This window comes from Anabas testudineus, chromosome 9, assembly GCF_900324465.2.
Source record: "Anabas testudineus chromosome 9, fAnaTes1.2, whole genome shotgun sequence".
NCBI lineage: Eukaryota > Metazoa > Chordata > Actinopteri > Anabantiformes > Anabantidae > Anabas > Anabas testudineus.
In genome coordinates, this window is record NC_046618.1 from 5,599,184 (window position 1) to 5,612,712 (window position 13,529).

Below are 13,529 nucleotides of genomic sequence, written 5' to 3' on the forward strand. Positions count from 1 at the left end.
TGGAGATTACTCATTGATATTGTAATTTTTTATGATATGTGTTGAAAATAAAGATTGTTTACCTGATGGTTGATCAGGACATTTTCTTCTTTCTAAACAAAGAACTGAGTTGGATTTCTGAGTGAGACTTTAAAAACGTCCTTTAGAGGAGACCATTTCTATGGTTTGTTTTTAAGGGTTATTTTAAAGCTTATTATAGTGCCAACATGTGGCTGATCAGCATTATTTTTTGTTTACATGGTTATTTGTGTGCACAAGGTACCAGGAAGACAAAGTTCACGTTGATTACTGCCAGAAGACTCAGACGTTGCAGTCATGAACCAAAAAGGTGAAAAATAACAAAGCACATTATGATCAGAAAATCTGTGTCATGTACTTGAATGTCTGATCTGTGCATCTCTTCGTAAATACATTAAAATCGGCTCCTACTGAGAGTAAACAGCTGACAGGAAACGCGGCCACTTTCACCGGAAAGGAGGAGCAGCTTTTATTGTTGCCTGAGAGCTGCTGTAATGGCGGTGTCTCGTCGCTCGTCGCAGCAGCAACAACAGCAAACGACCCTACAGTCTCCGCCAAGAAACGGCTCCATTTCGGGCGCTCCCCCGGCCTCTCCGCCGATGGCTCTGCTGACTTCGGCCGTCGGACCACCGGAGAGCGAGAGGGAATGCAGCGGAGGGATCGACATGGCGGTGGCCTCCCCGGATCTTCCAGCCCCGGTCTTAGCGAGCAGTGCGAGCTCCACCACGACAACCTCGGGCGGCGGCAGCAGCAGCGTCTCCAGCCCCGGCTCCGGAGCTACCAGTCCCAGTGACGGCAGCAGCGGCATCGGCGGGGCGTTCAGGGAGTTGTTCGAGGCCTGTCGAAACGGAGACGTGTCCAGAGTGAAGAGACTTGTCGATTCGGTGAATGTAAACGCGAAGGACATGGCTGGTCGCAAATCAACTCCCCTGCATTTCGCTGCGGGTAACGAGGAGCTAAGCTAACTTAATGATACAGTAGCATTACGTTTCGGACCTTCAGCTAGCATACAGTGACGGCTAGCTAGCTCATTTTGTGTTTTGGTCGACGTGTTTGCTGCTAGACAGATTTTCTGGCATGCGTCTTTAGATGACTGTAAAGAAAACAATTTGTCACATCTGAATTAATAGCATATTACTGCTAACGAGCTATTTTGACGGTCTTTTGGTTATAAAAGACATTTCTCGTACGCAACACGTCGTTAACTTCATGGATCGAGCAAACACTAAACAACCCCTGATGTAGTTGTAATATCGTATAGTAAGCTTTATGTTGAGCGAACATTAGCACATTTTTCTGAGCCCTGTATTTATATTACATTAGTTAGCCCAGGTAGTGTATTGCAGATCCTGAGCCTAATATTAAGTTTAAGCTAAGCACCTTTATTCTTCCCTCAGGTTTTGGCAGAAAAGATGTGGTGGAGCATCTCCTGCAGACAGGAGCAAATGTTCACGCCAGGGATGATGGAGGACTTATCCCCCTGCACAATGCCTGCTCTTTCGGCCATGCAGAAGTTGTCAGCCTCCTCTTGTGCCAGGGAGCAGACCCTAACGCCAGAGATAACTGGAACTACACTCCACTACACGAGGCTGCCATCAAAGGAAAGATCGATGTGTGCATTGGTGAGGATCCCTGTCCATTATGTTTAAGCACAGGCAAAAACTGTAATGATTTTTTCTGGTTTTATGTGTGATTACTTGCAATTTAACTTAGGTGCAGGAAAACGCTTCCTCCCAAAACTCAAACAACACGTGCTTGTGATGGAATTTTATTTACTGCACACCAAGAAGGCTCCTTTCTTATAGCGGTCAGCTTTGTTTTGTCTACCAACATCTGTCTAACCGAAGGATCTGTTTGAAGTGTGATCAGTGTGCTGGGTGACATCAAAAGGGTGCGTGAATGTGAGGACCACACTAAAATCCTTTCTTCCCCTGTACCTTTGTCACTCAGTGTTACTGCAACACGGAGCCGATCCAAACATTCGCAACACTGATGGCAAATCTGCTCTGGATCTAGCTGATCCTTCAGCCAAAGCTGTTCTCACTGGTCAGTCCCTCTTAGCTACTAAACTCTCATATTCTCATTTTAGACAGTTAACACAAAGTGATATATGTTTAAAATAATAATAGTTTGCAGATGCACATAAAATGAATTGTTAAATTTATTCCAGTAATACAGACTTTGACACTTGTGCTATGCAAGTCTATAGTGCTTTGACATGAAATGATTTCTATGAACCACAAAGTGCATCCATGTAATAAATACCCATTTGCAAGCTACATCACAGGCTAACATTTATGGAAAATGTTTTGCATGCCTAGCTCTAATCTAAATATTTATTTTCATACAGGTGAATACAAGAAGGATGAACTACTGGAAGCAGCCAGGTGAGTGTCTGTCTAAATGGTCATTACAGGTACCTTCTGTTGAGTCACAGTATGTTTGTTCTGCCCTTTAGGTTTAAAGTAGGCTTTACTGTAAGATGGCACATTCTTAGTGATATTTGCTATAACAGGAAGTGGTAAGGGATGATGGCAAACAGTTAGCACAGTTGCAAATTATGCTAATGACTAGACTTTATCACAGTTAACAGTAAACACACGAAAATGTAGCACTAACATCTGTGAAAGTCTGTGTGACAACATTTAGATGATGGAATTTACTGGGTGTTTGATGGGGATACTTCAGTCACATCAGTCTTCTTAAACGTGTAATTACAGGAGTGGAAATGAAGAAAAGCTCATGGCGCTTCTAACTCCGTTAAATGTCAACTGTCACGCCAGCGACGGCCGCAAGGTAAATGTACTACTAGTACCACATCACACCAGAGAAATACCTGTCAAAATCTTTGTTATAAAATGTTGTGCTGGGTTGCAAAATGGTTATACTTGCATTATAAAGAGTACAGAGAACGTGTGAGTAAAGGATTAAAGCATACAGCCTGATTAGTTTGTGTGGTGCAGTTATAAAGAGGATGTCACTGGATTACTTGTTTTTATTTTGCATTTGAACTCTTAGCCTAGCTTTGAAATCTATTTGCTTCAGTCACAACATCTTTAACATTTTAGCTGGTCCTCACAACGGGAAGGGGGTTTAAAGAGCGGGTTTTAGGGTTAACCTAAGGCAGTACACATGATAAATTAAAAATTGAAACAGAGTAGATTAGCATGGCTAATTCTACACTGGGGGGCTAGGAAATGCATTATGTCAATGAGTGTCCTCACACTGACTCTATACAAAAGTGTGTGTGTGTGTGTGTGTGTATGGAGGTTCATCATCAAGTTTTCTAGTTGTTAGTTTATATATTTTTATTTTTTTATGATTAAAAAACATTCATCTATTTAGTTAAGTCAATAGATGCTAGTTCTTGCTTTTCTGTTGTTAAAGTAAGAAGTCTGTTGCCTCTTCTTCCCTATAATCACTTTTCCTTGCCAGATGCAGGAGCGCAGCTATTTATGTTCTTGAAATCTATTTAGGTACAAAAGCTTTCACTCAGTTCAGAAAACACGACCGTCTATTTGTTCTGCATAGTTTATTTCTAGCATTTCCTCTGAACTTAGACCATGTTATGGGAACTTTTCTTTTGGTGGGCGAGTAGCCTAGATGGATCATTGTCTTCATGGAAGACGCAAACGTTTATAGAACATGTTTGTTTTCTGACTTCAGCTTTGCTAATTTAGGTCAGATTTTGCAGTTCATTCCCACTGACCTACTCACTCCTACTGTTTTTGTGTTTTGGTTTTTTGTTTGTTTGTTTTTTTTGCCTTTTTATTGCATTTATTGCTTACATTTTTAGATATATACATATTCTCTTTGATTATATTTTGGTTGTTTTTTGTTTTTTACTGTAGACACTTTTGTAAATGACTCACAACAATCATACTGTTTAACAACATTAGCTAATTTCTTTGCTAATCACATTTTCTTCAACAGCAGGAGGAGAAGTCTCCTCCAGCTATCTACCCTCTCTGGCCTGGTCTCACATTTACTATCAAAGTGTATTTTACAGCCCAAGCAGTGATTTTATAACTAGTGCTTGTGTTTCAATGAGAAGGGACAAAACCATGTTGCATTTTGTAATTTTTGTTTCATTTTGTTTTCTGTGTGACTCTGGCAACATTTGTCGATCAGTCAACATCCCAAAAAATGCTGGTAAGTTGACCTTGATAACGGCCACTTGATTGATGCACTTTTGTGATCTTTTTTTGTTTGTTCGTTTTATTCCTCTTTAATCCATTGTTTTTATTTGACCAATAAGCTGGCTGTCACTCGTTAATTGCACATCATGGACCTAGGTGTACGGGTCACTCATGTATCCTACCCTGATGCTCCTCTCTCTCTCTCTCTGTGTGTGTGTGTTTGAGCGCGCGTGTGTGTGTGTTTGAGCGCGCGCGTGTGTGTGTGTTTGAGCGTGTGTGTGTGTGTTTGAGCACGTGTGTGTGTGTGTGTGTGTGTGTTTGAGCGCATGTGTGGCATGTGAGTGAGTGACTGTGTTGGGTTGGTGTCATGGTGACAACTCATCTTTTTGGATTCGGAGACGAGCTCAACATGTCCACTGCCTGCTTTCTTCAGTGTCTGTCTTCTCCTCTGCACACTCACTCACACTACTCCAACTTCCAATCACTCGCTACTCAGTCAGTGTCTGATTTGGCATTTAATTTATTCATTGATTCATTACTTTTTTTTTTTCTTTCCTTGATGATGACAATCAGTCATGCATGCCTAAAGGCCTGTCCCTTTGCATTTTGTCAAGCAGAAACGTGAATACGTGTTTGTGAAATTTGTGTCTACTTCACATTCTTTGTTGGATTAATTGGTATGCCTTCATGAATGTACTATATTTCATCCTAGTTCTATGCTACCCTCCATGGTAATGACTTTTGATTGCTTGTGTCACCCCACGCTGAATGATGACTCCCAATCTTGTCCATATGATTGTATCACTGTGGCTTAAGATCTAACAGTTGGCTTCCTGGGTTTTACATTAATATCACAGTATGGAAGTTGATATGAACAATGCTGCTTCTTTTGATTGTAAGCTTCACCTCAACTTTATTTTTTTTAATAAGGTACAACTGACTTCAGATTTGCAGCTTCGTTTAGACCAGGAGTTGTTAACACTGGCCCTTGAGTGCCACTGCCCTACTCGTTTTCCATCTATCTTTGTCCTTCCCATGGCTGATTACCTGGATTATGTGTGTTCAGTCAATCAAAAGCTGAAAGATACACATTCATTTTGTCTTTTGTGGGGTAGGACAAATAAGCAGGGCAGACGCACTTGGCGACCAGGGTTGCCCATCTTCTGGTTTAGAATGATGTTTATTTTTCTTTGCTGAAACGAAGTCATTTGATTTGATCTTCTAATGGCTTGCAGGCATGCTTTCTCAAACACTCGGCCTGCTTCTTGTAGCTTCTTTGCATCTTATTACAGTTGGGGTTTGATAGGACTTTAAGATTTGCATGATTATATTTTATATTTAGCTTGCTGCCTACATGTTAATACATTCTAAATCACCAAGTACTTAACGCTTAGCGTCTTACAAATTGCGCATGTTATCGTATCCCAACTGTAATTCCTACCCATCCATTTGCTCTAACAGTTGCCACAGTGGATTCTTTCTTGCTGACTCGCTATATAAAACTTTATTTATTAACAAAACTCTAACACTTAGAAGAATATTTTTATTTTATGATCTGCCAAATGGAAGTTGAGGTTTTGAGTAATGAGGTTGAAGTTGCTTGGTGTCACCAAACATAAATTGAACAGCAGATGACTTTGTTGCTGGACTTGCCCACAAACTCCATTGACCTTGCATCATCACATCCACCACTCATCTGCAACTCACCGAGCATAGCCTGCCGTAGCACCTTGCTTCCAGCCCTAATCAGCTGCTTGCTCCTGTGGCCATCGAAGACGGCACACACTAAATCAGCCAGTGATGTGTAAGTGCTCTAACAAGCTGTTTTCTCTTGCAGTCAACACCCCTGCATCTGGCTGCTGGTTACAACCGGGTCCGCATTGTTCAGCTACTTCTCCAGCATGGAGCTGATGTTCACGCAAAAGACAAAGGGTGAGACAACATCGACATATGAAGAACTTAGTACAGAAATCTGCCATTTCTCTTGATATTAACATAGTTTTTTTGCCCTTTCAGCGGCCTGGTTCCTCTTCACAATGCCTGCTCCTATGGTCACTTTGAGGTCACGGAGCTCCTGCTTAAAGTAAGACTTGTCAAAAGTTTCTATTCTGAACTTGATGACCTTGCACTTTCAGAATTACTAAGTACAACATAGTCAAATCTGCCTGCGTTAGGAACTTTATCGAACATGTCCGAGCATATCAATCAGTGTAAACTGCTTTCTAATGTCAAATTTTCCCCTTGTGACTCAAGAGATATAATCCGCTCCATGGTGTCAAAACTACTTTAGATAGTACTTGCCCTTCATTTAGTCTGTGCTCTGCTGCTCTGCTCTTTCTACAGCATGGGGCCTGTGTGAATGCCATGGACTTGTGGCAGTTTACTCCTCTTCACGAGGCAGCATCAAAGAACCGGGTGGAGGTCTGTTCCTTGCTGCTGAGCCACGGAGCTGACCCCACCCTGCTTAATTGTCACAGCAAGAGCGCTGTGGACATGGCCCCCACCCCAGAGCTTAAAGAAAGGCTCACCTGTAAGTTCTCTCTGACAAAGCAGAAACGGATGTAGATGCACACAATGATTGCGTCATTTTTCATTTACTTCTCTCTCTTCCATATAGATGAGTTCAAAGGTCACTCACTACTGCAGGCAGCTCGGGAGGCAGACATGGCCAAAGTGAAGAAGACTCTGGCACTGGAGATCATCAGCTTTAAACATCCTCAGACCAATGAGACAGCTCTGGTCAGAACCAAGTCTTTTTATTGCACTGTGGAAATATAAAGCAACACTCAAACAGTAGTGGCACAGCACTTAGCCTGGTCACGGATTACACTCTGTGTGGATGCCAAACGATTCCCTTATGTAAAAATGTGAATATGAATCTCCAGATTAATTCAAATTAACAGTTGATGATAGAACTAGTTAGTTTTGTGCATTAGGAATTCACTACGGACATTTGTTGGTTATACAGGGATTTGACATGCACTCATGTTGATCTATTTCAGCACTGTGCTGTGGCTTCACCCCACCCCAAGAGGAAACAGGTGACTGAGTTGCTGCTGCGTAAGGGTGCCAACATCAATGAGAAGAACAAAGAGTAAGTCCCAACATTGACATTTAACACTGAGTTAAATCTAGAAAATCTAAAACTGAAATAGTGGCAAACAAGCGTATCATTTATAATGGTAGCTGTATGTTGTCTTGCAGCTTTATGACTCCTTTGCATGTTGCTGCGGAGAGAGCTCACAACGATGTCCTGGAAGTGCTGCAAAAACATGGAGCAAAGGTTTGCTGTTCTTTTGTTTTGTTTTGTGAATTGTACCATTAGAAAAGATAATTTTGCAGGAGTGTTGGCACACATTTCTGAAACCTGACCTCTTCTGAACTCCAGGTAAACGCTGCAGACACACTAGGACAGACAGCTCTTCACAGGGCTGCGCTGGCTGGTCACATACAGACCTGCAAACTCTTGCTAAGCTATGGGGCCGACCCGTCCATTGTGTCTCTGCAAGGTTTCACTGCTGCCCAGATGGGCAACGAGGCTGTACAGCAGATTCTCAATGGTAATAATAACTTTGAAGCAGTACTAATGCATGCATTATACAGTTTGTAAAACTTTAGTATAATGGAATGACAATTAAGACATTAAACAGAAAAAACTGTGCCAGGATTGATTGATTAATTACCGTGTCTTTTTATAAATGTGTGTCCAGAGGGCATTTGAATTGATTTTTATTTTTTTCCAGAAAATGTTCCCACTCGTAATTCAGACGTAGACTACAGATTTCTGGAGGCAGCCAAAGCAGGGGATCTGGACACAGTGCAAGTAAGTCCAGCTCCACTGGTGGTGTTGCTACAGTTTGCAGGTTGCTTTTGTTTGGTTGATTTGTAGCAGTGGTTAAAACTACTGCAAAGTCCACATTTTCATCATCTTTAATTTTATCTTTTGAGCATTTTGAGTTGCTAATTATCTTATCGCTTCTCTATGGCAGCAACTTTGTACCCCCCAGAATGTGAACTGCCGTGACCTTGAGGGCCGCCACTCCACTCCTCTCCACTTTGCAGCTGGTTACAATCGAGTGGCTGTTGTCGAATACCTGTTACATCACGGTGCTGATGTCCATGCCAAAGACAAAGGGTGAGCTCTTTCACTACTGTCTCACAAATTGTACCTTAATCAAAAATATTGTATATTTTTTATTCTAATAAAAGTCCAGCATTGTAGGTACACAACACCTCCTTCCTGGTATGAAGATTTTTACTTTTCTTTTCCTCCTCCAGTGGTCTAGTTCCTCTCCACAACGCATGTTCCTATGGGCATTATGAAGTGGCTGAGCTGCTCGTCAGACATGGAGCTTCAGTCAATGTGGCTGATCTGTGGAAGTTCACCCCACTTCACGAGGCTGCAGCCAAAGGCAAATATGAGATCTGCAAACTCCTGCTCAAAGTGAGGCTCCATTATTGTCTTCTATCATGAAAGCCGTCATACAGATATAATTTGTGCACTGAGAAACTTAAAACTTGTTTGTTCAGCATGGGGCGGATCCATCAAAGAAGAACCGTGATGGCAACATGCCGCTGGACATGGTTAAAGATGGAGACACAGACATCCAGGACCTGCTGAGGGGTGATGCTGCCCTGCTGGATGCTGCCAAGAAGGGCTGCCTGGCCCGAGTCCAGAAACTCTGCTCCCCAGAAAATATCAACTGCAGAGACACACAGGGACGCAACTCTACACCACTGCACCTCGCAGGTAATCAGCTGGTTTGACATGTTCCTGGTTTGTCTTCTATGTAATGGAAAAACCTTGATTCTGTCCTGATGTGCATATACATTCAGAGTTTTTCAGAGTTTTGATGCTTTGTCTAAAGCAGGAAATGACGTTATTTTCATGCTCCTCCTTAGCTGGCTACAACAACCTTGAAGTGGCAGAGTATCTGCTGGAGCATGGAGCTGATGTCAATGCTCAGGACAAAGGAGGCCTTATCCCTCTTCATAATGCTGCTTCTTATGGGGTCAGTCTCATGCAAACACATTACTTAATACCTACAGATCCTGTGAGGTTTCATTCACACTAGCTGCAAGGATGTCAAAATTGTGAATTTGAAGCTACATTTTTTTAAGTGGGATTATTATTTTGTCTCTTGCCTCTTTTTCTCACAGCATGTGGACATTGCAGCCCTGCTGATCAAGTACAATACGTGTGTGAATGCTACAGACAAATGGGCTTTCACCCCCCTCCACGAAGCAGCTCAGAAGGGTCGTACACAGCTCTGTGCTCTGTTGCTGGCTCACGGTGCTGATCCCACCATGAAGAACCAAGAGGGGCAGACTGCTTTGGACTTGGCCACGGTAACAGCTTCTGTCAAACATATGTTAACTCTTTTTTTTTTTCTCTAGATAAGTTAAAACATTCAAAAGTATGTGATTAGTAGTTCTCTTGTTACCGAGTGTTTCTGTATTCTTGTTTATTGAGGACACAAAACTGAAACTGTACAAGAAATAAACTTAATGGAATTAATACAGGCTCTTTAACTTTTTAAAAAGTTTTAACTGGCTTTTCTTTACTTTCTGTGTAGGCTGATGATATCCGAGCCCTGCTGATGGACGCCATGCCACCAGATGCCCTGCCCAGCTGCTTTAAGCCCCAGGCTACAGTGGTCAGCGCCTCAGTCATCTCCCCTGCTTCCACGCCATCATGTCTGTCGGCTGCAAGCAGCATAGACAACCTGGCTGGGCCACTCACCGAGCTGGCTGCTGCTGCTGTCGCCGTTGCCGCCGGGACCTCCGGAGTGGCAGATGGAGCCACAGGTGCTGAGCGTAAGGAAGGGGAAAGTAAGTTTGTTGAATTTATTATGTTAAATACAGAAAAATAAAAACTCTGTTTGAAATGTGGAATTATGGGTTATTGAGTGCTGTTATGTTATTTATTTATTTTATAGTGGCAATGTTGGACATGAACATAAGTCAGTTCCTGAAGAGCTTGGGCCTGGAGCACCTGAGGGACATCTTTGAGAGGGAGCAGGTCAGCCATCTCAAAAATACGGCTCATTACAGAGCTGTTACCATTTTCACAGTACTACTGCATGTTTGGCAAACTAGTTGGTGTAACCTTCTCAATCTGCTGTACTGCTTTGTTTTTCTAGATCACCCTGGATGTGCTGGCTGACATGGGTCATGAGGAGCTAAAGGAGATTGGCATTAACGCCTACGGCCACAGACACAAGCTTATCAAAGGTGTTGAGAGGATGCTGGGTGGACAGCAAGGTGAGGAAGCATCTTGGAAATTTTTTTTTTCTTTGCATTACAGTTACCATTAAGTCACCAAAGTCAAGACATTTTCATACACTTACACACTGGAGCTTCTGATTTTGATTATTGCTTACGTTTCAGGTGCCAACCCCTACCTGACATTCCACTGTGCCAACCAGGGCACCATACTGATAGACCTTGCCCCAGACGACAAAGAGTACCAGTCTGTGGAGGAAGAGGTGAGATGCCTTCACTGTCTCTGTTTGTGTTGTATTATAATGAACAGAACTGATCATTAATAGTTTGCCTGGTTATAAAATTGTGGTATATTTGGTCTTTGTGTTCCTCAGATGCAGAGCACCATCAGAGAGCACAGAGATGGGGGCAACGCTGGTGGTGTGTTCAGCAGATACAATATCATTAAGGTCTGAATGAGGAATCTGTCTGTACTTGTTTTGTTTCAACAATCCACAGGACTCAGTTTTCAATGGGATTATTAGTGTGGCATTAGACCACTTACAATACTGTGAGCTAATATGTAGGAATCAACATTTAACTCTTGGTGTAAAGCAAACGCACAGCATCTTGTTTATTATGTGTCATGTTGTGTCTCACAGATTCAGAAGGTGGTAAACAAGAAGCTGAGGGAACGTTACACCCATCGGCAGAAGGAGATCGCAGATGAGAACCACAACCACCACAATGAGCGGATGTTGTTTCACGGTAACCACACCCACTATCACACCAGCTGTTTGCTTTATGTGCCTTTGTGTTTATTTCTTCAAAAACTACTACTACATTTATGTGTTTGTTAAGCTTGGGTCTTTGAATTGTGTAAAACATTTTTTCTGTATGTAAAGTCATTCTTCTCTCGTCTCAACCGCCTTCAGGTTCTCCATTCATCAATGCCATCATCCACAAAGGCTTTGATGAACGCCACGCCTACATAGGTGGAATGTTTGGAGCAGGGATCTACTTTGCAGAAAACTCCTCAAAAAGCAATCAGTATGTCTACGGCATCGGTGGAGGCACTGGCTGCCCGACGCACAAAGACAGATCCTGTTATTTGTGCCACAGGTAACTTTGACTTGACATGCGTATGCACTATCAGGAGTTAACTTCACTTTTAAATGAACTCCCAACAAAAGATAAATATGCGAAAGATGTTTTTAATTGTTTTAAAAGTAAAGGCTTTATATGCAATATTGTGTCTGACCTTTCAGGCAAATGCTGTTCTGCCGAGTGACACTGGGCAAGTCCTTCCTACAGTTCAGTGCCATGAAGATGGCCCACGCCCCACCTGGGCATCATTCTGTAATTGGTCGGCCCAGCGTTAATGGCCTCGCCTACGCTGAGTATGTCATCTACAGAGGAGAGCAGGTAAATGCAGACACCAGCCACTGAAAAGCCTATTTACCATAAGAAAATACACATTCAACTCCTGGCGTGTAATGTTGTTGCTAATGTTGCTAATGTCTTGCTTTACCTCCAGGCCTACCCAGAGTACCTCATCACCTACCAGATCCTTAAACCAGAGAGCGCAGCACAGTCTGCTGCAGGAGCAGAGCAGAAGTCGTAGTTGCTCTAAGTCACACAAACACAAGGACTCGATGCTCGTCTTTTTTTCCTCCTTTGTATTGCAAATGCCTGAAAACCTTTTATTTACCAAACACATTTCCAGTTTCCTGTCCAGTAGAACCCATGGTGACCCGTGCTTCATGAGCAGATATGCTGTATAATACTCTCCTAATCGTAGTGATGATTTTATTTTATTTTATTTCCTTTTGCATCGGCTGCATGTTATTACAGAAGCATGTGAAGCCCAATAGCGTGCGTGGGTTAGTTATTTCCTCCTCTCCCCTCCTCACCAATCAGGAGGATGCTTGTAGAGATTTTGAAGAATAAGCATTAACAGTTTTCCAGTCTTTGTTGACTCATGCCTTGTGACTTTGGAGAATCACTGACCCCTCACCTATGCACACACACACACACATACATACATACAGTCTCGCTGTCAAAGCCTGAAACCTGTGGACTACTGCCCTACTGTATCTGGAGTCATCCTGTGCAGAATGGCCTCTGGTAACTGTGATTTTAATGCTAACCTGTAACACTACCAAACAGGTAACAGTGAGTTGTTGCCATGCTGTAATTCTTACTTTGTGAACTTTAACCCCAAAAACACTACATACACTGAACTGAAATGTTTATAGTGGTTTTATTCAGGGTTTGGACACGCTCGACTGAGAAAGGGCTCTGTTAAATCCCAGAAGTTGACTGTTTTGTTATCATTGCGATTGTGATCTTTATGAGAGGAGATGTGCTCAGTAGCCTAAGTGCAGTGTAAGGCATCTTAATTATTAAGTGTGGTTCTTGTATATTAAAAGCATTATATATGACTTTGCTTTAAACAGTAGTCAGTATATGTTGAAATGTGCTTGTGATGCCTTACAAGTTAACACCCAGTAGCCAGTGAACTCAACAAAGCACCCTTTCTGTCACCATGGTCTTACTCAGACATCCCACGCATACAGATTTGCACTTTTACATAGAAACCTATTTAAGTTATTATGAATTTAAATTGCAAATTTGCGGGAAAAAAATATTTGTACAGGTTGTGTAAATTGTTGTGTATAACTGTTGCTGTTTAACAGTATGTTTGAGTTCAAATGTAAATCTGAATTTTTCCCTTCATGCCCTCTTGATTCTCCCAAGATTTTTTTTTTTTTTTTAATAAATGTCCCGTTAACAGCTTTTGGTGTTTAGTGTTTATTTAAAAGCTATGTCAAGATGTAGAAACCTTAAATTTCTGTCTTCACCTAACATGGAGAAGGTATTAACTGGATTAAACCAGCACTGAACATGAACAGGAGCTGCAGCTTCTAGTGGGTGAGGGTATCATAGACCATATGTACAGTATATTTATAAACAGTCTATTGTTGGTACTCACATCACATCTGCTGAAAGCCAGTAGGAAATAGCTTCCATAGCATTAGTAGGGTTGTTGCACCTTTGAAACAGGTTTTCACCACCATAAACAGTGCAATTTCCTGTTTTTTGTTTTGTTTTGTTTTTTACATATAATTTTTTTTTTACATTTTTTATTTGATTGTTCAGGGGATT

At 42.0% G+C, this 13,529-nt stretch overlaps 1 protein-coding gene across 2 annotated transcripts; it reads left to right on the forward strand.

The window, feature by feature from the left end:
* Window positions 1-275: 275 nt before the first annotated feature.
* LOC113150299 (poly [ADP-ribose] polymerase tankyrase-1-like) lies at window positions 276-13,160 on the forward strand. Of its 2 annotated transcripts, XM_026342742.1 has the most exons (28): window positions 277-963; window positions 1,416-1,640; window positions 1,969-2,064; window positions 2,369-2,405; window positions 2,739-2,814; window positions 4,150-4,170; window positions 5,995-6,089; window positions 6,174-6,240; window positions 6,501-6,687; window positions 6,775-6,896; window positions 7,160-7,251; window positions 7,362-7,440; window positions 7,546-7,717; window positions 7,901-7,980; window positions 8,147-8,292; window positions 8,436-8,601; window positions 8,688-8,907; window positions 9,060-9,169; window positions 9,318-9,506; window positions 9,734-9,989; window positions 10,097-10,179; window positions 10,301-10,421; window positions 10,548-10,645; window positions 10,757-10,831; window positions 11,024-11,129; window positions 11,297-11,483; window positions 11,630-11,786; window positions 11,899-13,160. In XM_026342742.1, exons 1-28 carry the CDS (start codon window positions 513-515, stop codon window positions 11,983-11,985), a joined length of 3,801 nt encoding a protein of 1,266 aa, XP_026198527.1. In that variant the 5' UTR covers window positions 277-512; the 3' UTR covers window positions 11,986-13,160. The 2 variants fall into 2 exon arrangements, with proteins under 2 accessions (XP_026198528.1, XP_026198527.1); XM_026342743.1 differs by lacking the exon at window positions 4,150-4,170 and having other exon boundaries at window positions 276-963; window positions 11,899-12,033.
* Window positions 13,161-13,529: the final 369 nt, after the last annotated feature.